This window comes from Monodon monoceros, unplaced genomic scaffold (genome assembly GCF_005190385.1).
Source record: "Monodon monoceros isolate NGI ecotype Baffin Bay Population unplaced genomic scaffold, NGI_Narwhal_1 Super_Scaffold_21, whole genome shotgun sequence".
Classification (NCBI taxonomy): Eukaryota; Metazoa; Chordata; class Mammalia; order Artiodactyla; family Monodontidae; genus Monodon; species Monodon monoceros.
This window is the reverse complement of record NW_021703778.1, coordinates 41,446,162-41,467,204: the sequence shown is the minus strand read 5'-3', so window position 1 is coordinate 41,467,204 and position 21,043 is coordinate 41,446,162. Positions and strand designations below refer to the sequence as shown.

Sequence of the window (21,043 nt, the reverse complement as noted above, 5' to 3'; positions counted from 1 at the left end):
AACCTCTGGCTCATAGAAGCTAAATAATTTTTCTTAGATCAGATCATGGCATAAATGAGATTCTACGCAGACCTCAATACCCATGCTTTTCCCCTCATATTGCCCGGTGATTTAGCCTCTAGGGAAATCTAAATTAAACATAATTAGATGAATTTGTGGTGATTTCTTATGGTGAGTAGAATATTTTTTCCCATTAGGAAAAGGTAGGTACTGATTGATGTCAGTTTTATGGAAAATGTGGTGAACAGTTTGGGAGTGTCATTTGTGAAAAAGATTGAAGGGATAAATGCCCAAGTTGATATTGTCCTTCAAGTGAGTAGAATGTGCTCATTTTGAAAATAGCTAGGTAGAATGTGGGCTCTGCGATTTGTCCTACACTTTGTCAGAGTCTCACCAGACACCGGAGAATGACTGTGGTTGATTTGCTCATTCTGTGAGAAACTCAGAAGAGGGCAGACTTTAGAACTTTTCATTGGAGAATGCTTGTGTGTTGAAAAATGTTCTGCCTGGAGTGGACATTCTTTTAATTCGTGAAGAAATGTTTCCCCTAAAGGCCTCTTTGCTCCATCCTGCCTTCAAATGAACCTCAGTGCTTCCTGCTGTGGCACCTGATGAGTTTCTATTAAAGACCAGCCCTTTCCACTGGAAGCAGTGCAGCATTAGGTGTGTGTATGGGGCGGGGGAGGGTACAGGCTTTGGGGTCAGTCCAGCATGGATCCAGATCTGTTACTCCATTACATATTTGAGTACTAATGTTTACTGACTGCCTCCTGTGTGCCAGGCGTTATTAGATACTTTGTTTCCTGTCCCCTTTAATTACCACTGCAACTTTTAAAGGGACTCTTACTGTCTTTTTACAGATTATGATACATACTCAAAGAGACTACATATCTAGCCCAAATGCTTACTTCTCCTAAGTGGTAAAATTTGTCACTTGAAGCCAGATTTATCAAAGTCTGATGTATGTGTTATATCTTAAGCAAATGAATTAGTATTTCTGAGTCTCAGTTTACCCTCCTCTGAACTAGAAATAGCACTTCTTTGAAAGACTCGTATGAGGATTAAATATATGGGGTATCAGGGTGCCTGTCTCTTAGTAGATACCCAAATATTAGTTTCTTCCCTGCCATAAGTAATCATAGAATAGTGAAAGAATTACTACCCTCTGCCTTTTTTTAAATTGATGTTTTATATTTAACTTTTTGTTGTGAAAAATTTTGAACTCATAGAAAAGGTGTGAGAATAGTACAATGGGACTTCCCTGGTGGCACAGTGGTTAAGAATCTCCCTGCCAATGCAGGGGACACGGGTTCGAGCCCTGGTCCGGCAAGGTCCCACATGCTGCGGAGCAACTAAGCCCATGTGCCACAGCTACTGAGCCTGCGCACCTAGAGCCCGTGCTCCACAGCAAGAGAAGCCACCACAATGAGAAGCCCGTGCACCGCAACAAAGAGTAGCCCCCGCTCGCCACAACTAGAGAAAGCCCGCGTGCAGCAATGAAGACCCAAAGCAGCCAAAGATAAACTAATTAATTAATTTAAAAAAATTGAAGAATAGTACAGTGAACCACTGTGTATCCTTCACCTAAATCCACCAATTGTTAATGTTTTATTTGCTTTATCTGTGTGTGTAGATAAATGGATAGAATTTTACTGAACTCTTTCGAGAGTTGTTGCCGACATCATGCCCCTTTATTCCTAATTATTCCAGCATGTCCTTATAACAGGGCAGTTATCAAAATCAGTAATATAACATTAATATATTATGATTATCTAATATATAGTTTATATTCACTTTTCACCAGCTGCCAAAAATATACTTTCAAGCGATGTTTTTTCCTCCTGACCTTTATCATATACTGAATTCAGTTGTCATGACTTTTTAGTCTCCTTTACCAACTAGACCTTTTAAGCCATTACTGCCACTACATTGGGTCTTACTAGAATTACTTCTTTAGGTTATCTGTCCTTTCACAGAGAGTGAGTTCTTAGTGATCTCAAACCATTTGTTTATAAAGAATATCCCTACTCTTTTGCCCTGAAGTGAAATCCCAACAAATATTTGAGTACCTACAATGTGTCAGGAGATGAAGCAGAGTAGTGAGACCCAGCAAGTCAGAAGGTGTATGGTCCTGCTCCTCCTTAGGGGTTACAGGTGAATGAAGAAAAGGTTACGGTGCAGAACAAGTCTTTCAGGGCTCAGAGGTGGGAGACTGCACTTGGAGTTGTGCTGGATACTCCAGATGAAATTCAAGGCGCCTGAGAATGGTTGAAAACAATATTAATTGCCTTACTGACAGGATGATTGAAAGTTTCCAGTAATCATAATATCAGTCCTTATATCTTGAAGTCTGATCTGGGATGTGGTTGAATGTAACAATCTAAGAAATTCTACGCCAATACCATCTGATGTCGTAGTAATGAAATAATGCCTATACTGCACAGTTGCCACAATTGGTAGTAAAAATACCCTCTTCTTTGTTCAGAGTGGTGGTGTCCTCATAGGGGTGAATAATGAAAGGTCGTGGAGAGCTCTGTAAACCTTCCCGCAGCATTTATACTCCTTCATCTACAGATCTCCCTTTCACTCATTTTTTAAAAAAGCCTCAGCTGAGGCTATGGTGCCTCTTAATTCACCAGCTGAAATAACCAGAATTTCTGGTGCATTCATGGATGTGCTTTTCTGTCCTGCCAGACTTGATTTGATTACATAAAAGCTTTGTGTGTATTTCTAAGGTAAATTTTAGATACCCAGGCATATTCTTCTCCATGGCGGAAATACAAGGCCGAGGGGTCAACTTAATTACTAACTGTAGGCATACAAAGGGCTTCAATCAGGAGAATATGGAGTAGTTATTCTACAAGTGCAAAGGAGACTAAACAAGGAGAATGACCTTAAAATGGGAAATGTGGTAGTTGTACATAAAGAAAGCCTGTACCTTGGGAATTAAGAACATTTAGCTACTCCTTGGGTATAGTATGAGTCTCACAACCCACCTAGGAGGGATGGTGGCTGGAGGGAGGGCCGGGCTTTGCCTTTCCTTCCCTCTATTGCCCCTATCACCAGAGCAACTCTGTTTCTGCATGTGGCTTTATTTGAAACTGTTCAGCTACTTAAAAGTTTGAAAACTAGTGTCTTAGGTGTTTAAGTCTGTCTAAAGCCTCTGAGCTGCCCTTTTCACTTGTATCTGCTGTCCGTTTGTTGCAGGCTTGGGACTCACAGGCGAATGAAGTTAAGCAGTTGATGTTGGAACTGTTTGTTCATTTGAACTGTTTGTACCACCCATACCAGTATTCAGAAGGACAGTTGACTGTATTTATACTCTGTTATCTCTCTCTTTTTTTTTTTCCTTTGGCCACACCACGCAGCTTGCAGTATCTCAGTTCCCCAACCAAGGATCGAACCTGCGCCCTCGGCAGTGAAAGCGAGGAGTCCTAACCCCTGGACTGCCAGGGAATTCCCTGTATTATCTCTTTTAAGATGTAAATTTTTCTAACTTGTGTCATAATTTAACTCACAACAGTTCTTTTCCTTCTTAGTAATACAGAAAATGATGTTGCTTTTATAAGTAATAGCATTGTAATTTTGATGAAATATGGTATATTTAGTGCATAAAATGCCACACTCATAAGGGTAAAACTCCCATGAGATTGTTTCTGCTTTTCGTTTCCATGGAGGTGACAGTAACACCAGTAAGCCAAACTATGGCTATCTAATAGTAATTCATGTTTGACCTTAGGCTGTGTGTTTACATTATTCTTGAGAAAGGTATCATATTTAACCTTGTAGCCCTGGCATCTAGCACAGTGCTTACCATTTAATAGAAGACCAAGTTCAGGTAGTTGACATCTGTTCACATCTAAGATGTGAGAAGAAGAAGAAAAAGCCAGAGAAAGCAGTGGGTGAATAGGATGATTCTTTATGAACGTCAAGTGAGAATAAATGTCAAAAGAAGAATCAGGTCACCATTTTAAGATGCTACAAAACTCAAGGACAGTGGAGACAAAGAAAAGCCGTTGGATTTGGAGATTTGTTTTGTCAGTGGAACCCGAGACAGAAGTTTTAGTAGCAGTGGGAGGGAGTCGGCGCAAAACCTTTAATTGTTCAAATGGCTGGTAAGGAGGTAGAAAGGAAGGAAGAGGAGGGCAGACAGAAAGGGGTTTCGGGGGTTTACAGCAGGATTTCTCAACACCAGCACCACTGGCAGTTTGGGCCCGATGATTCTTTCTTCTAGGGAGCTGTCCTGTGCATTGTAGGACCCCTCCCCATCCCCAAGTTGTGACAATGAAAAATGTCTCCAGACATTGTCAGATGTCCCCTGGGGGCTGGATTCCTCAGAGAGAATCGCTGGTCTGCAGGGCTGAGTAAAGATTGCTGCTGCTGCTGCAGGCATCTGTGCAGTAATCCCTTTTCCTGCCTCTGCTCTGTCTACTGGTGAGGTTTTCATGGTACTTGCAGGTGGATGGGGAAGGAGCTAGTCCAGAAGCAGGTGGAAAACTACAGGCATTCAGGGGGTGATTACCGAGCCAGTTACCTAAGGACGGGGGTGTGGAACAGAGCAAACCCACTGCATAGAGAGGTGCCCTGAAGTTAGAGGAGACGGGCACAGGCATTTTTGGGTGGATTGAAGATGGGTTTAGTTCATGTTAGATGGCCTCAAGCTTTTCACTAAGATGGGAGAAAAGGTCACCTGAGAATGAAGTAGACAAGGTTAATGTTAGGCCTTTGAGGAAATTATAGAACATTTTGGTAACCCCCGTGGGGATGGATCAACACACATGAGCAAGAAGCATTACAGAGCAGCAGCGAGGCCTGGCTGAATAGGAACTTTAAAAAATTATTTAAGACATTAATTAAAATCCCAGGGAAGAAGAAAACCTATAACCCAACCACCCTGACACTATTTTTATTGTGCAGTTTACTGTCTATGCTTATAATTTTGCTCTTTTTATTTTGCTTATTTCACTGAATATAGATTTCAATGTTATTGAACTGTTTTTTCAGTTATATTTAATGGCTCCATAATAGTCTGTAGATCTGTTCTTTAATTTACCAAACATCCCTCTAGTTACTGACTCGGTTAGGGTGTTTCTGGTCTTTAGTACTATTACACCTAATGTTTCAGTAAACATTCTTAGTCATAGAACTTTGCCAAGTGGATCCAGCCAAGGTTTTATACAGTGTTGAATACAGAGCAGACAGTGCATTGGCTTAAATGTCACCTCAGTGAGGCCTTCCCTGACCCACCACATTTCAAATTGCAGCCCTCATCTCTGGTTTATTTCCTCCACCACACTTGCTGTCTTCCAGAATTCTAGGTGTTTTATTTATCTTGATTGCTTTTGTCTCCCTTGCTAGGTATATATGCTTCAACAGGACGAGGATTTTCGTTTGTATCACCAGCACCAAGAATACTGGCACAAATACTTGTTGAATGGTGGGGTTTACCCAGACCTACAGGCACAATGGGTTTGAAGAGTGTCAATAGCAGCAGATATTCATGGAAGCCAGTGGGAGAATAATTGCATTAACTAGTCTTTGGTTTCTAGGTGGGCTAGGAAGCAACAAAAATCCACAGGGACGATGAATTGGGAGATTGAAGGGCTAGCACTTGTGGCAACAAAAGCACATTCTTCTGGAAGGGGAGAGCATGGGAGAGGTGGGAGATAAATAGTTTGTGGTCACAGAAGGGAATTTCCCAAGGTTTAGATATTAGAAAAGAAGCAGTTTGAGAATTAATAGTGGCAAGGTTGGTAGAAAACTCCATCTTGCTGGGAATGGACTGTATCACTATTTAATTGCCCCTCCCTTGGCAAACAGTTCCCTCCTAGCTTGTTGTATTTGGTTCACACTCAGTGGTGGTGTATAAATCAAGTTTTGTTTTCAAATACCTTTTTTTTTTTTTTAATTGGAGCATGGCTATAAGTGGTAATCTGAGTAAGCAGATATGCCAGTAATGCCTTGTCAGACAGTTGAGCAGAGTTAGTGACAATGTCAACCCAAGCTCCAAAGTTGAATTTACAGAGATGTTGCCTCCCCCTCACTTGGTGGAGCTGATTGACTTCTTGAGTCATTCAGTTGAACTTCTAAGTGACTATCTTTTAGGTACTTTTCTATTTGAGGTCACTTTGCTCAGTGTAGAGCAGCTTGGTAAATGCATGAAACATTTAGCATAGCATATGCTAAGTTCATTTTAAGCAACTGTTTGGGAGTCACTCTTGAGTATGGAAATTATAATTGTTTTCTTTTGGATCAGCCTTAATTGTTACCTTCAGCCAGTGCATGACCCTCCAGTTTGTTATAGGTTTTCCACTATAGCATATTTTTAGCTTTCAAATTCCAGTTATTCTCTGGTGAATTGTTAAGAACTGACAGGTATGATTTAGTAGACAGAACACTGGAGAGAGAGTTGAAGTAATGTTTCCCTCTCATATTTGTCAGTGGATGGCATGTCTATTAGTTCTTAATTCTTTAGTTATATTTTTTATTTTAAAACATGATAATGATCTCAAACACTACCTTCTGCCTTCTTCCAGAATCTCTGGGATACCATATCAGCGTACTGGTTCATTAGAACCACGTAAAGAGATTTCATGTTTTGAGGCCTATCCCAGAAATGCTTTTTTACATACCTGAGCATTTGTCGGCTTTATTTGAATATGAGGTGTATCTATAATGATGTGAGTTGAGCAAAGTTGTTTGTCTTTTAAATTTAAAGTTATAGCTTAAAGTTCTTGGAACCAAGTGCTTCATTCAAAATAGGATTTGATAATTATATTGACAAGTATAGTATGATAAGGCATTATAATATTGATAGTTTTCCTCTATATAGTTGACTTTGAGAATTTTGAGAGTGCTTCCTCCACCTATCTTTAACAAAAATTGGAGTGCCCTTGCACGGATTGGATTGATTAGTTCTTCCCTTCCCAATATGATCAACTGCATTTAGCATATGGTATAACCCATTTTAAGAGAAACGCTTCATAAGTCTTGCTTTTTTTGAAAACCAGGGCAAAACCATCCTCCTTACATTTCCTCATTATTTGGTTGTGAGCATAATATTAACTATTTTAGGATCCCAGTCTTCTCTTGATCTTGATCAAAAGAACATCCTTAGGGAGGAATCCTGCAGTTTTCATTTAGCCCATTTATGACCTCTTATGAAGAGAATGAAACAGTTAGTTATATGCCTGAATTACTGGGGAACTGTGCAAACCAAATTTCTGCTGCAGAGCCTCAAAGAGCAATGAGGTTCAAAATTTTGCATAAGACTTAGGGGTTAAACCTTTGCCTGGGAGGCAGAATACATATATATGTATATTGTATACACATATATATATATGTTATTATATAGTAATATTATAATATATTCATGTATATTATGTATAGAATATACATATATATTAACCAGAGTTTGCTTGCTTCCAGGGAGGATACTGGAGAACCAGACTCCTGGAGCAGTTTATCCTATGAAATCCCTTACGGAGACTGTTCTGTGAGGCATCACCGAGAGCTGGACGTCTATACGTTAACCTCTGAGTCTGAACCACACCAGGAACCCCCACTTCCTGGAGACAGTTGCACTGGACATATTTTTAAACTTATGAACATCCAACAGCAGCTAATGGTAAGACAGAAAATTTCCATTTTCAGGCTTTTGTGCCCTCACCCCTTCCCCCAATGAGCCTTACTATAATTAGAACATAACAGTGCTTCCCTCAAAGATTGTGAAACCTGTAAAGCAGTTTTAGCTATATTAGACGTTAGCATTTATAGAGACAGAGTTCAGCACTGGGGTAGTAGCAATAGGAGACTGCGAGAATTTTTCTTTTTTTTTTTGCCAGGCTTTTAAAATAACGAAAGACACACATACACCTGGCAGATACAGAAATATGCAACAACTAGAACTAAATTTTCCTGGCTTAAAAGGAAATTTATTTAACTCTATAAATTTGTTGGTTTAACTTTATAAAACGAAATGAGCTAAACAGTTTCTGAGATTGTTGCTGAAGAATAAGAACCAAATCTACTCAGAAATGGAGCCTTTTCACAGCTATTTCAGTGAGTGATGACTGTGTTACTATATTTAAATTGGTAGTTGTGTGGTAAAAAGATCACTAAAACAATAAAGATTTTATAATCCACTCAAGCCTTCAAGATAAAGTTGTTGCCAGACATAAAAACATTACATACTCCCTGGTAGCATTTATTATGGATAATATAAACGTCACATGGGTACATCTGTCTTGGCCACGACATCTGAAAGGCTAAGTTTAGATAATTTTTCCACCCATTTTATTTCAGAGTTGATTTGATTTGGAAAAAGCTTGGCAGTAATTTCATTTAAGGTCATCTGGGGTCAGCTCAACGCCAGAGCCTTCTTTGGGAGCAGGCCTTGCTTGTTTCGGAGAGCAGCAGGCCAGGACACTTCATAGCAGGTTGTAGATGTACCTGCCTCTGCCTCTCCGAGTCATATTTGTTCCAGAATAGGTGTCATTTTATTTTCCTCTGAAGAGACTGCCGGAAGGTCAGGTTTTCCTTTAGGGCTCTTCTTACTGGGTGAATGATAGTCCATTTGAAAACAGCACTTTGTAGATGCCAAAGCTACCTGCAAGGTGTGGGAATATTTTACAGGAAACCATGAGAAATTAAAACTGAGAAGATGCTTGTGTTAGGAGCATCTAAAATTTTTCAAGCAAGACAACTTTTTTCTGCAAATCTCTGTTCTGTAATGTTCACCCTTTATTAAATTTAATGACCTGCTTTCATAATTTTTTTGGAGTCAGTTACGCTCTCAGCGGGAAGGGAAGCAAGCCATTTTGAATATCCTAAGGAGCATAGCACAGACGCTTTCAGTGAAAATTCATTTCTCGTGTACTCTATTATTAGAAGGACTTTAGTGAGCGTAACTCGTTTTACACTTACGTGTGTGAACTTTTACATCAGACCCAGTGAGTAGACAGGAATCGGCTGATGATGGAGTACTGTAAGTGCTCGACACAGGAACTGAGTGGGTAAGTGAATGAGATGACAGTGCGTGGTGGATTTGCGTGAGATTCTTGTAGTAGATCAGATAATGAGCGAAGAGCAAACCAGGTGTTATAAAAATAGTTTTGGGACTTCCCTGGAGGCCTGGTGGTTAGGATTCTGCGCTTTCATTGCCGTGGCCTGGGTTCAACCCCTGGTCAGGGAACTGAGATCTCGCAAGGTGCGCAGTGCAGCCAAAAAAAAAGATAGAGAGCAAAATAGTTTTTATGTGTTGAAAAAAAATAGTATCATTTTAAGGATTCCTGAAATTTTGATATAAAGGTAAACCCACTCTAAAGATCAGCTGTGTTTGTTTTTCTCCATTTTTTCCTAAGCCTTATCTACGTGTACTTGTAGTTTTTGCATAATTATAACCTTAGATTAACTATAAGTTTTGTTTATTTTCTTAAACATTATGTTATAAATATCTTTTCCTTATTTCACTGTGGTCTTCATAGTTAACACTTATATAACAGCGTAGCATTTTCCATCAGGTTGATTAACCATGATTGTTTTAACCATTCCTGTATAGTTGGTTACATCTGTTTTTCAAGTTGCAAAAACTATTTTTGAGATGACCTATAATATCCTCAAAGCACAGTACCATCTGAGAATAATCAAGAATTAGGTACTACTAGTTCAATATATTCTTATTTATTTAATATTCAGTATTAGAGGAACAGAGGAACTGCTTTTATCAAGAAGTAAAAGAATCGACCGTGCCACTCTTTTTGAAATTATAACCCCATAACTAAAATTGTTAAACTAGATTGAACGGAGCATATTTTGGAGTTTAAAGGATGCTGTGTAACTCCTCAGTGAGAATTTAGGGCATGGGAGCATATGTCTGTGCCTTGTGATTGAAGAGAGTTTACCAGACTGGCCAGGGTTTGTTTTTACTTGTATATATGAGGTGGAATGGAAGCAGCCTCTGCCCCTCTAAAGCCCCTATAAAAAGTATCTTTCTCAGCTGCTCATTTGAAGATAGCCATTGAGCTTTTTTGAGGCTCAGTTTTTATCTGTTTTCTAAAATAAGTTCATAATATAGAAAATAGTCATATTGTATTATTCTTGCCATTTTTTATCATTCTAGTGGATATGCAACTATAAGAGGAAATTAATGTCAGGAACAAGAGAGAATTTATTTTTATTTAGGTTGGCTTATCCTGTGACTTGAGAGGCTGGAATGCTACTGAGTTCTCTCCAACAGAATTTTTGCTTATAGGTGTCAGTGACATCTTTTCCCCCGGACAATTTTTTTTTAAATATCTTCCATTTCCTCCTAGAAAACAAACCTCACACAGATGGACAGTCTTATGCCCTCAGCGGTGACAGCACAAGAACCTTCAAGTCTGCCCAGTGACCAAGATACAGATGGTCAGTTTCCTCCCTGTGCATCAGAGCCCACAGCCAGCCAGCAGCTTGCTTCTCCTGAAGGTGCTGAGAGCTCTCAGTGCTGCCATGGGAGCACTGTGGGGCGGATTGAAAGTTCCTATGATTTGTCAAGTGTGGTTAAGGAAGAGAATACAGACTCTTCCTGTAGGAAGAAAAATACAGGCGTGGAGAGAAAAGGAGACGAGGTGGAGCCAGCACCTATCGTGGACTCTGGGACTACGTCTGATCCTGACAGCTGCCGTCAGAGCACACCTGATTGCAAAGGAAAGGACACAGAAGGCCTTCCATCCTGTGGAGTCAGAAATGAAGAAACTGGAACAAAATCTTCGGCAATGGCCACAGACCAGGAGTCTCCAGGCAGTGGAGGCCACGCCCTGCAGGGAGGCGTAGCCCTGGAGCCCGGCATGGCCCAGTCTTTCTCTGGAGGTGGACTGGTGGTCCCATCACCAGCAGGTGCCAGCGTCCCAGACACTGCAAGGGAAACGGAACGCAGTCTCGTGAACCCAGAGGCCACCATCCAGAGGAATGTGCTTGCAGCAGGGGAGAGTATGAAGGAAAGATTTGAGGACTCCAATATCAGCACAGCTGGAGCCTCTGACCTAAAAGTCACAGACGAGCCTATGGATAAAGCCAGTGTTCCAAATGGTGTCTCTGCCTCTGGCTCCCTGGTTGCTGACAAGCCTGCTGAGTCTTTACTTGTCGTTAGTGATGAAGAAACTGCCATTGATGAAAACACTGCAGCAACGGAAACTTCTAGAAGTTGTGAAGAGAGTGCTGATGCTCCAGGGGCTCAGAACTCTCAGTTAATTCTAGCTGCTGCAAAAGATGAGATTTCAGAAGGTCTCGAACTTGACACTCCCTTAGCCAGCATGTGTGTGGCGTTGTCACCCTCTGATTTAACCTTTCCCAGGCCGCAAAAAGATGTTATGCCAAACCAGAAATCAGAAACGGATTCATCTCATGTTCAAAGCCAAAACAGCAAATCACCCATCTGTTCTACAACTGGAGATGATAAACTTTGTGCTGCCTCTGCATGTCGACAGAACACGGGGACTTCTAGTGGTGTGTTGGCTGTAGAACACTGTGATGACATAGTTACCCAGCCTGAAGGCACCACCACAGGGCTGCTCAACACACAACCACTGCCCACTGCCAGCCGCTTGGAAGGCCCACAGGCTAACACGGTCACCCCTGACCCTGATGGAGACACCCAGGAACATGTGGATTTTTGTCCTCTCCAAGTTTTGGATAAAGAAAGCCAAGGAAAAGATTCGAAACTAGAAACATCTTTAGCAAATATGCTTGAGGTAGTTCCACATTCACATGCTCTTGTCCCCAAAGCTGAGAAAGAACGGGTGTCAGACCAGGCAGTGACATCAGGCAGGACTTTCTCTCTGCCAGGCAGTCCCGGCAGTGAATCAGTAACCAAAGATGACGCACTTTCTCTTGTCCCCTCCTCCCAGAATGAAAAAGGAACAGCAACTCTTGAACCACATACAGACTGTAGAGATGGCCCAGATGGAGATTCGAATGATCTGGAGAAGCAGCCAGCAGAAGACAGTGTAGCGGGCCTGTGCACACCCTCCTCTGCTCTAGATCTTCAGCCCAGCATGGGCAATACCAGTCCTGTAGGACCTGGTGCGGAGTGTGAGCGTCCCTGCCTCTCAGCAGACCCTGAAGTCCTGAATATCGTCGAGGGGGTCACTGACTCTTCCCTGCTCCATGTGGGTCAGGCCGCTTTGGCCTCTGATTCCGCTTTGACTGAAGAAGGGAAAGATCAGGTGGTTCCAGAGAGCACTGCAGCTCAGGGACCAGAAGACAAGGATAAAGCAGTGACCTGTTCCTCCATTAAGGACAACACTCTTCGTTCAGGAACGTTGCAGGAAGAGCCGAGAACACCACCCCCTGGACAAGAGGCCCCGGGATTCCATGAAGAACCTGGCTCAGCTGTCTGTGATGAGGACAGAGCTCCTCGGAACGGCAATTCACTGGGCACACCCTTGGCCTGTCTTCACGCAGAAACTAAACATAACAAGGAAGTGGCCCCACCAGTCGCACAGCTGATTGAAGGTGGGGCTGCACAGAGCCTGGTGCCACCAGGAGCAAGTCTGGCTGCAGACTCAAGCCAGGAGGCCTCAGGTACAGAGCAGAACAGCTCACCTCCATTGCCAGATCTGTTACCAGATGGGTTCGAGGTTCTTAATTGTGAGCAATCTTCTGCTCTGGATGTTGAGGTGAAAAACACTCAGTCCCAGGGGAAGACCGCTGCTTGTGAGGTGAGTGGAAATGCGGCATTGGATGGTGCCGTGGTCGGTGCTCTGCCAGGCACCACTGGGACCGGGAGAAAGGATATACCACACAACGCTCCAGACATCCAGATTCCGCAGGTCTCTTCGAGCCAGGAGAAGAATATGATCCTGGGTTTGCCAGGAGCTTTACCGGACAAAGGTGTGACTGACCCTCAGGGCGCCGCACCCCCAGAGGTCGTGTCCCTGGGTTGGGAGAAGGGGAAGGTGGGGGGAGCAGATGGCAGCCGTAGCACAGGCGACTCCAAGGAGACACAGGTGGATGAGGAAGCGCATCACGTCCCGCCGCAGCCTGCTGCCAAAGAGCACCCCACAGAGATGGAGCTCTCAAGCCGTGGTGACAAGGCCCCAGGCAGGGGAAGGGATGCTGCCCCTATGCCGTGCACCGTCGCTGCCAAAGCCGTGCTTCTGCCTGAGACAGCAGACTTGATTGAGGAGGCTGCGAGTCGCCTAGTGGATGCTGTCATAGAACGAGTCAAGGCCTCGGGAGAACTGATGACAGAGGGGGAAATCAGTCACATGTCACTGCCCTGTCCTTCTGAGGCGGGCCCAGGGGCCGAACAGCTGGAGAGTGCTTCTGCAGGGAAGGCGAGTGCTTTCCAGCCTGCGGAGACCCCGCCAATGGGCAGTAGTCGTGGAGAAGCCTCTGGGAACCTTGCAGGATGCTTTGCTGGAAGGGAGGAGCCAGAGAAGATTATTCCGCCTCTCCAGCGACCAACTCCGGCAACAGGTAAGCAAAGTAGAGTACGAAATCAACAGTTCGAGAAACAAATTCCCTTAAGAGTCTCTGTGATGTGCTGGTATAAACATAGGTGTCATGTTGTTGTTTAGAGGTCTGGCGTTCATCGGGTAGGTTGCCAAGTTACCAGTCAGCACCATCCAGAGAGGCACGTCATCTCAGGGTTGGGCAGTTTTTGCTCCCTGCATTCCAGACTTCTGGCTTGACTGCTTAAAGCCTATAAATGCTCTATCGCACTGGTGCAGTCATGACTTTCCTAACCTGGAAAACAGTGCCTAGATCCCAGGTGCTCTAAAATGATAAAGGAATTTAGCAGATGTTTTTGTTCACATGGCATAGTCCTTTTTCTCGAGAACCATAACAAACAGTGCTGAAAAAGTGTGTTTTATTTACAAACCTGAAACTCCTTTCTTTCCCTATCATCCTAGTCTGTGTCCTGAGCAAATTTAGTCAGAGTGGTTTCACAAACAGCTCTAAGTATCGTTGTAAGCCAGTGGCCCAGCATCCCAAATGGTGGTATTAGGTCATTGGTGGAGGCTGTGAGAAGGGAACTCCCTCCTTTTCCTGCCTGAGGAGCAGACCTCCAGTTCCATTGCCTGTTGCTCTTGGGCAGCAGTCTGGGAATTGAGGACCCTGCGAAAGGCAGGGGATAGGATACAGGATTTCCGCCAGAGCCTAGTCTGCTGAGCTGCTGTCACAGGGCAGACGTTGTGTCTGCTTATCTTGGTGAAGCAGCTGCAGCAAGCAGATTGCTCACACAGCACCAGCCCGTTCGGTCTGTGGGTAACCATGTCCAGAGAGAGCAAAGAGAAACCACTGGTGTTCAGTGGAAAGAAACGATCTGAATAAAACTCCTTATTGGGGGTTGAGGCTGAAGTTCAAACTGGAGTCGGACTCGGTTTTGACTCCTGAAGTCGTTCAAGGTCAGTTTGATTCAGACTTTGCGACCACCACCTGTTACCAGCTATAGACAGAGGACCTATCTCCTTGCTTGCCCCCAGGCTCTCGTAGGTAAGAAGCCTGTTTTGTTTTTATCGTTTGATTGCTCTTGCCGTTCTTTCTAATTTTTGAAAACCCCTTTACTGTAGTAGGTGTTAAGAATTGGGGGGTGGGGCATGAATAGAAATGAACAGATAGAATAAGGAGAGAAGTGGCTTTAGAAAAAGAGCAATTTAAACACAGTGGTCATTTTCCCTGATAGAGGGTGTTTAACCATTTATAATCTATTTTTCCAGTTGAGGGATTTAAGAAACCTGAGATAGTATTTTTGGTGATTTCACACTTTTTGTTTTATTAAAGTGTCTTGGATTGTTAGCAGCCAACAAATTTCTATCACTAACAGTCTCAGAATTTCAATGAGAAGGTCTGTAATTTTTAAAAGAAGGCACAACAGCAAGTCTATTTTGGGGGCCCTGGCAGGTTGACATTTTAGAAGAACGGGAGTGGCTGTAAGCTGATGCCTGCCTATGTTGTTTTCATTTGGGTGCTGCGTCTTTGGCCACATGGGCTGGAATTATTTCTCTTTCTGGCTCAGTAGTCAGAATTTAATCCAAGCAAGTACAGACTATGTAAGGTTTGTGTCTATAGTACCTTATGAGAAAAGATAGAAACCAAGCCGACTTTGATTTTTTTTTTCAGACTTTGATTTTTAATAGCACACAAAGATAGTAAAGGTGCTAAGAAATTATGTTTAAGATTTTAAGGCTTTAGGAAGGAAAATGAGATGAAAATCAAGTTTCAACTGTGTCTCTGGGCTTGGGATTTCGGGGTGTGTGTGTGTGTGTGTGTGTGTGTGTGTGTGTGTGTGTGTGTGTGCGTGCGAGTTACTTACTCTGCTCTCCAGAGGAGTCATATGTGCTCCATGCTCATGGCCTCAAAGGACAGAGAGAAGTAACCAGTGATGAAGAAATTGGTGCTTTTTTCAGAAAATAGCCAGGATTTGGGGAAAGTCCCTGGTCACGTTGCCCTGGAGAAAAAGCACCTGAGTGTGATCTCAGACCAAAGGGTATTTTCTAGGAAGTTTACATTGCCATTTATGAATTTAACCATACTGTTTTATAAGTGAGGAGACGTCGGTTTAACTGCTGATTTGGAAGGAGCCACATGGCATTGGCTTTTGTTTTTATATACTGCTGTTGACAAAGCCAAGTAGAAATTGAGATGAGGAAAACACAAAACTTCCAGTTAGGATGAGGGGACGTAGCCCTTTACACATCAGGAGCATTGGCCGCAGTGCTTTGGGAAGTTAGTTGTGCATAACTGAGCCAGGCCAGTCCCGAGGGGGCTGCCAACACCCCACGGGTCTCACTAATCTGTTTACCGCTGGGACTGGTTGCTACTTGCCAAGATACATATTTTCAGTTGATGGATGTAGGATAGTAAGGATGTGTCAGAAATCACATCCCCAAATAAATAAAATAAAAATCATCAACAGCCCCCCCCCAAAAAAAAACAAAAACAAAAAACAACCCTATCTTAGTCAGAAATGTTTTGATCAAGGAGTACTTCTAAGGGGGTTGCTTAGTCAGTTTTTTTTTTTTTTTTTAAACTTTAATCACATTTTATGAAATGTAAGAAAGATTTTGGTTCTTTGGGCAAGGAAACGTGTTTGCCCATTTTTTTAATTGCTAGTAAGATTATGTAATTAAAAAATTAGGGCAAAGAAAGGAGACTTACAACTGTTCATTTATAGGAATGTCACTTTCCTAAATCTAAAGTAGACCTTTATACATCACAGTGTATAAAGGGTATACACTCTCACAGTGTGCTATTAAAATAAAATCTTAATATATTTTATTTATATAATTATAAAATACATAATACAATATAATATAATTTATTCTTTGGTGAAAGGAGCCTCTGCCCTCTGGTGTAGGGAACATTTTTCTCTGCCAGAGTAGTAGTGTGACTAGATTAATAACAACCACAGAAAATTTTCCAAAGGAAATCGAGATGATAGTTCCATTTGTATTTGGATTATCAAGGTGAATTTTGACTGTTCAACCATCAGTCCCCTTTAAAGAAGTGTTGAAGCCTAAATTTGCCTCAGGCATCATTTTATCACTTCCTTCCTGTATTAGCTTGACCATATGGTAGTCATGTAACAAAACCACTACTGTTTGGTCTGTTGAGCATAATTCTAAAGAAAACATGAAAAAACTTTTTCTTCAGAAAAGGAATTGCTGTTGATAGTGTGTAATTATGTTTTGGTTTGGGAAGACATAAAAGTTAAAACAAAAACTAATTTATTAAGAATAGTTCAGTCTTATTAGTTGCTGTGATGGGTAGGTGAGTGTATGTAGTATGTTTTTAAAGAAAGACTCTTCCCAAAGGCTTTATCTCATTCTCAGTAGCTCTTCCCTTTTTGTCCTGTACAGATACATCTCTTGCCTCTTTGATAATGGTCAGGATGGACTACTAGCTTTAGCTATTAATCTGTTCCCTTAAAGCTTGTCAGTTTTCTTTTCCATGTGCAAGACAGCACCACACTCATCAAATTGTCATGAAAAAGTCAGTAGTGAAGATGGAAGTTCAGTGGACATTGAACTGGATCTTACCTTAGCTACAAACCCACACAGAAGCAGGAGAAAACCATATAACCAGGTGATGAGGGACTAGCTCAGCACAGGGTCAGAAATGACACCAGCTTCAAAATAATACTTTCTATTTAACGCAAAGGGAAAGGCAAACAAAACACATGAAACCTGGAGCATGTTGTGTAAATAGTAAGGCCCAGGAATCAATTTTTCCAAATGCACTTTGTAACCACCTTGTTCTCTTCAGAAATGCCAGACACGAAAGCTGAAGATGAAGTGGATTTTCTGAGTAATACCAAGGAGAGTTCAGTTTCTGAAGAGGTGGCTGTAGGAAACGTAGCTTCTACGCCGGAGGTGAAACAAGGCCCGAAGACCCAGGCGGTAAGTCTGTATGAGCACAAAGTGTGTTTAGGCTGCTCTGTTGTGTCTGATTTATGGCCTTGCTTGGGGGATTTTTTTTGATTCACAGTAGGATTTTTTTCCCTTTCTCCCTTGTTCCCTCATATACAAATGTGGACATGTTGCAGTGAAGCTTTTGCATAGCATAGTTTTAGAATGGACCCTCCTGCAGGGATCCCTTGGAGATAATAATGAAAAATGCTTTTCCTGTGAGCACAAGACTTTCCAATTTGTCATGAGGTTTAACATGTCACAAGATGGGAATTACCAGAAAAAGGGATCTATTAACCCTTCTTAAACCTGACTCTTCTTTCTTTATATAGAAACTGATAGCAAAAATGAGATTTTAACTTAAAGCTCAATACTGACTAAAATATGAAGTATGTCATTTTTAATGATGGAAAAAAAATTCACCAGGTTTTCATAATAGCTCTATTGAGACATAGTTCACATAACCGTAAAATTCACTCATTCAAGTAAAGTGCACAGTTTAGTAGTTTTTAATATATTTACAAAGTCTTAAAACTGTCACTGCCGTCTAATTTTGTAACGTTGTCATCATGCTGAAAAGAAACCCCATGTTCATTAGCAGTTCACTACCACCCCCCTCAGCTAATGGTCACTAATCTCCTTTCTGTCTCTATGGGTTTGCCCGTTCCGGAACTTCATATAAATGCAATTATAGAATATGTGGCCTTCGGTGACTGGTTTCTTTCACTTAGTGTAATGTTTCAAGGTTCATCCATGTTGTAACATTGATCAGTATTTCATTTCTTTTTATTGCCAAGTAATATCCTGTTGTATGGATATACCACATGTTGTGCATTTGGATTATTTCTACTTTTTCGCTATTGTGAATAATAACTGCTCTGAACATTTGTGTATAAGTTTGTGTGGACATATGTTTTCATATACTTAGTAATGGGTGTGCTGACCCATATGGTAATTTTATATTTAATACTTAACTAAGTTTTCAGAAATGGTTTTCTTCAGGGTCTTGAGATTATTGTTCTTGTTTAAAGCTATTAACTTGTAAAACAGAGAACTTAAACTTGTTGAGAGAAACAGGGTTCTAAGCTTTAGATTCTACACTTGTCTTAAAAAAAAGAACACCTTTTGGAAGCTGAAAAATCGAGTTACTGGCCTAAATCATATTGCCCGTCGGAAAATGAACCTTCCTTGTCTAGACTTGAGGGTGTACTGTGTTTGCTCTTCAGAGGGCTAAGTATTTTTTCATAAAGTTACCCCAGTACATAAACAGAACTATACCCTCCCAAAATGTTTCAAGTGTATGGACTGTGATAAACAAGCTTCATTTTATTGGAGTACAGTGGTAGGGAGATGCTGACTGTTTTCACCCACCCCTTATTACAGATAGTATCCATGACTAATGCCTGGTTGGCTACTTGTACAGCAGGCACTATACAGACAAATATTGCTTTTGCCCCTGGGGAAAGAAAAGAGAACACACCCTGCATGGGTACATGTGTCTTTGTTTCCAGGAGCCCCTAAAAATGGAAAGGAACAAACTCACATCCTTGAATTCAAATGCCTCTGTTTCTTAGTCTTCCATCTGAAGTCTTGCTAATTAGTGTTCTTGAGTGCAGCCTGATGCTTGGCCATAGACCTTTTGCTTTCCCATGAGGATATCTCTGTCCTGACTGTATCTTGACTACTATAAAAAAGAAAACAAAACACTGTATTTTTAAAAGAAAGTACCTCCTCTCCTCGTCTCTTTCCTCTTCTCATTTTTCCTCCAGTTTTAGGAGTTGAGATAGGTAATATTCCTCTGGTTGGTCATCAAGCCTCATTTTACAGATAAAAGAATTACACCCTCAGAGAGTCACATGGCTAGCTCAAGGTCAGAGCCTGCTAGAATGGGAGCTTGTAGTTTGGTTCTAACCTAGGACTTGCCCAGTGGGGTGCTTTCCTCCCTGACTCTTAACCCCAGGCTCTGTGACTGTGGGTATATTCTAAGGAGCATCAATATGTGAGAACCATGTAATTTGCCTGTTGCTAGGGGTTGTCTGTGCTTTGTGTCTGCCTTCACTTAGCGTAGTTAGAGAAAGCATACGTTAATGGAATTTTTAGTTCATGAGGATTTTCAGGTCTACACAGTGGAGGGTTTTGTGTTCACAGCATTCTTAAAGTGACGTGAAATCTGACCACTGACCTCCCCTCCCTGTTGCTCTGCCAGCCTTGCCTTACTTGCTATGGATTGAAAGGAGAAAGCATGGACACACAATTTGATCTTTCCAATGCCCCATTTTCTCTTTTTATCCCATTTAACTTTCCACATGCTATATTCATTGAGAAGTTCCCAAACGTTTTTGGTAAAGGACAGAGAGTAAATATTTTAGGGTATGTGGGACTACAGTTTCTGTAACAACTAATCAACTTTGATGTTACAGTGTGAAAGCAGCCACAGGCTGCCTGTAAACAAGAGTGTGACTGTGTTCCAATAAAACTTTATAGAAATTTGAATTTCATATCATGAAGTAATTTAATATTTTGAAATATTCTTTTCTGAATTTTTTTCAATCATTAAGAAATGTAAAATCTACTCAGGGTGTTTTTTTACGGGCTGTACAAAAACAAGCGGTGGCCTAGTGGTGGTAGTTTGTGGGCTCCTGACCTAGAGGATACTTGTGCTTCAGTGGATGAAAAGAAAGAGAAAGCAAGTAGAATTTTCTTCTTTTCTAAATTGTTTCAGCTTGCCGTGAAAGCTCTGGTTATTAACCTGCACGTAGGAAGGTGGAGAGTTCCGATTCTGTGTTTCTCCTGAATTTGCTTTTTGACTTAGTCTCTCCAGGGCTCAGCTTCCTTACTCTATTCGTCTTCTAGCCTTAACCTTCTGGAGTCTGGGTTTGCAGTCTGAAAAGGGTTACTTGAGTTTGTGATTGTAGTCGAGGGTGGAGTGGCATTTGTTTAGCATTATTTAATTCAATCTTTCAGACACATGGCCAGTCTCTTTGTTGGCCTTGGGAATAAGCCAGTCATTGCTTCACTGACTCATTGTTTCACTGAATCATCCTCTTCCAAATGTAAAATGGGAAAAAACTGTGTATCTTACGCTTTGCTGCTGTCTTGAAAACCTAGAGCATAGGTTCATAAAGGAATTAGGCAGTATCAAGAATAGTGCTTGCTTATATCCTCAGAGAAAACGCATGTGTGTGTTAAATGCTACAGGTGTCTCAATACATGATATGTGGTCCTAACGGATATTTCTTCACTGAATCGAAAACTGTTCACAATTCCAGAGGCCAGGTTTTATACACAATATGGTCCATTCCCATTAGTCATTTCATCAGCATTTTTCTTTCTTTTTTTTTTTGCGGTAAGCGGGCCTCTCACTGTTGTGGCCTCTCCCGTTGCGGAGCACAGGCTCCGGATGCGCAGGCTCAGCGGCCATAGCTCACGGGCCCAGCCGCTCCGCGGCATGTGGGATCTTCCCGGACTGGGGCTCGAACCCGCGTCCCCTGCATCGGCAAGCAGACTCTCAACCACTGCGCCACCAGGGAAGCCCTCATCAGCATTTAGTAGTCATGGTTGTTATTAAGTATTGCCAAAGCCTTAATACTAGTTACAATTTAATATTCAACATTATCCCTTCTTATATACATTCTTGGTTTCAAGGTTCT

General features: G+C 41.8%; 1 protein-coding gene across 6 annotated transcripts in view; it reads left to right on the top strand.

Annotated features, from left to right (window-relative positions):
- The window catches only part of AKAP13 (A-kinase anchoring protein 13), a 338,024-nt gene that overhangs the window by 170,724 nt on the left and 146,257 nt on the right, over positions 1-21,043 (top strand). For all 6 annotated transcript variants that reach the window (XM_029238790.1, XM_029238789.1, XM_029238788.1 and 3 more), the window contains 3 exons: positions 7,429-7,627; positions 10,314-13,458; positions 17,251-17,384. In XM_029238790.1, coding sequence (XP_029094623.1) covers positions 7,429-7,627; positions 10,314-13,458; positions 17,251-17,384 — 3,478 coding nt within the window. The remainder of the gene's footprint in view (positions 1-7,428; positions 7,628-10,313; positions 13,459-17,250; positions 17,385-21,043) is intronic.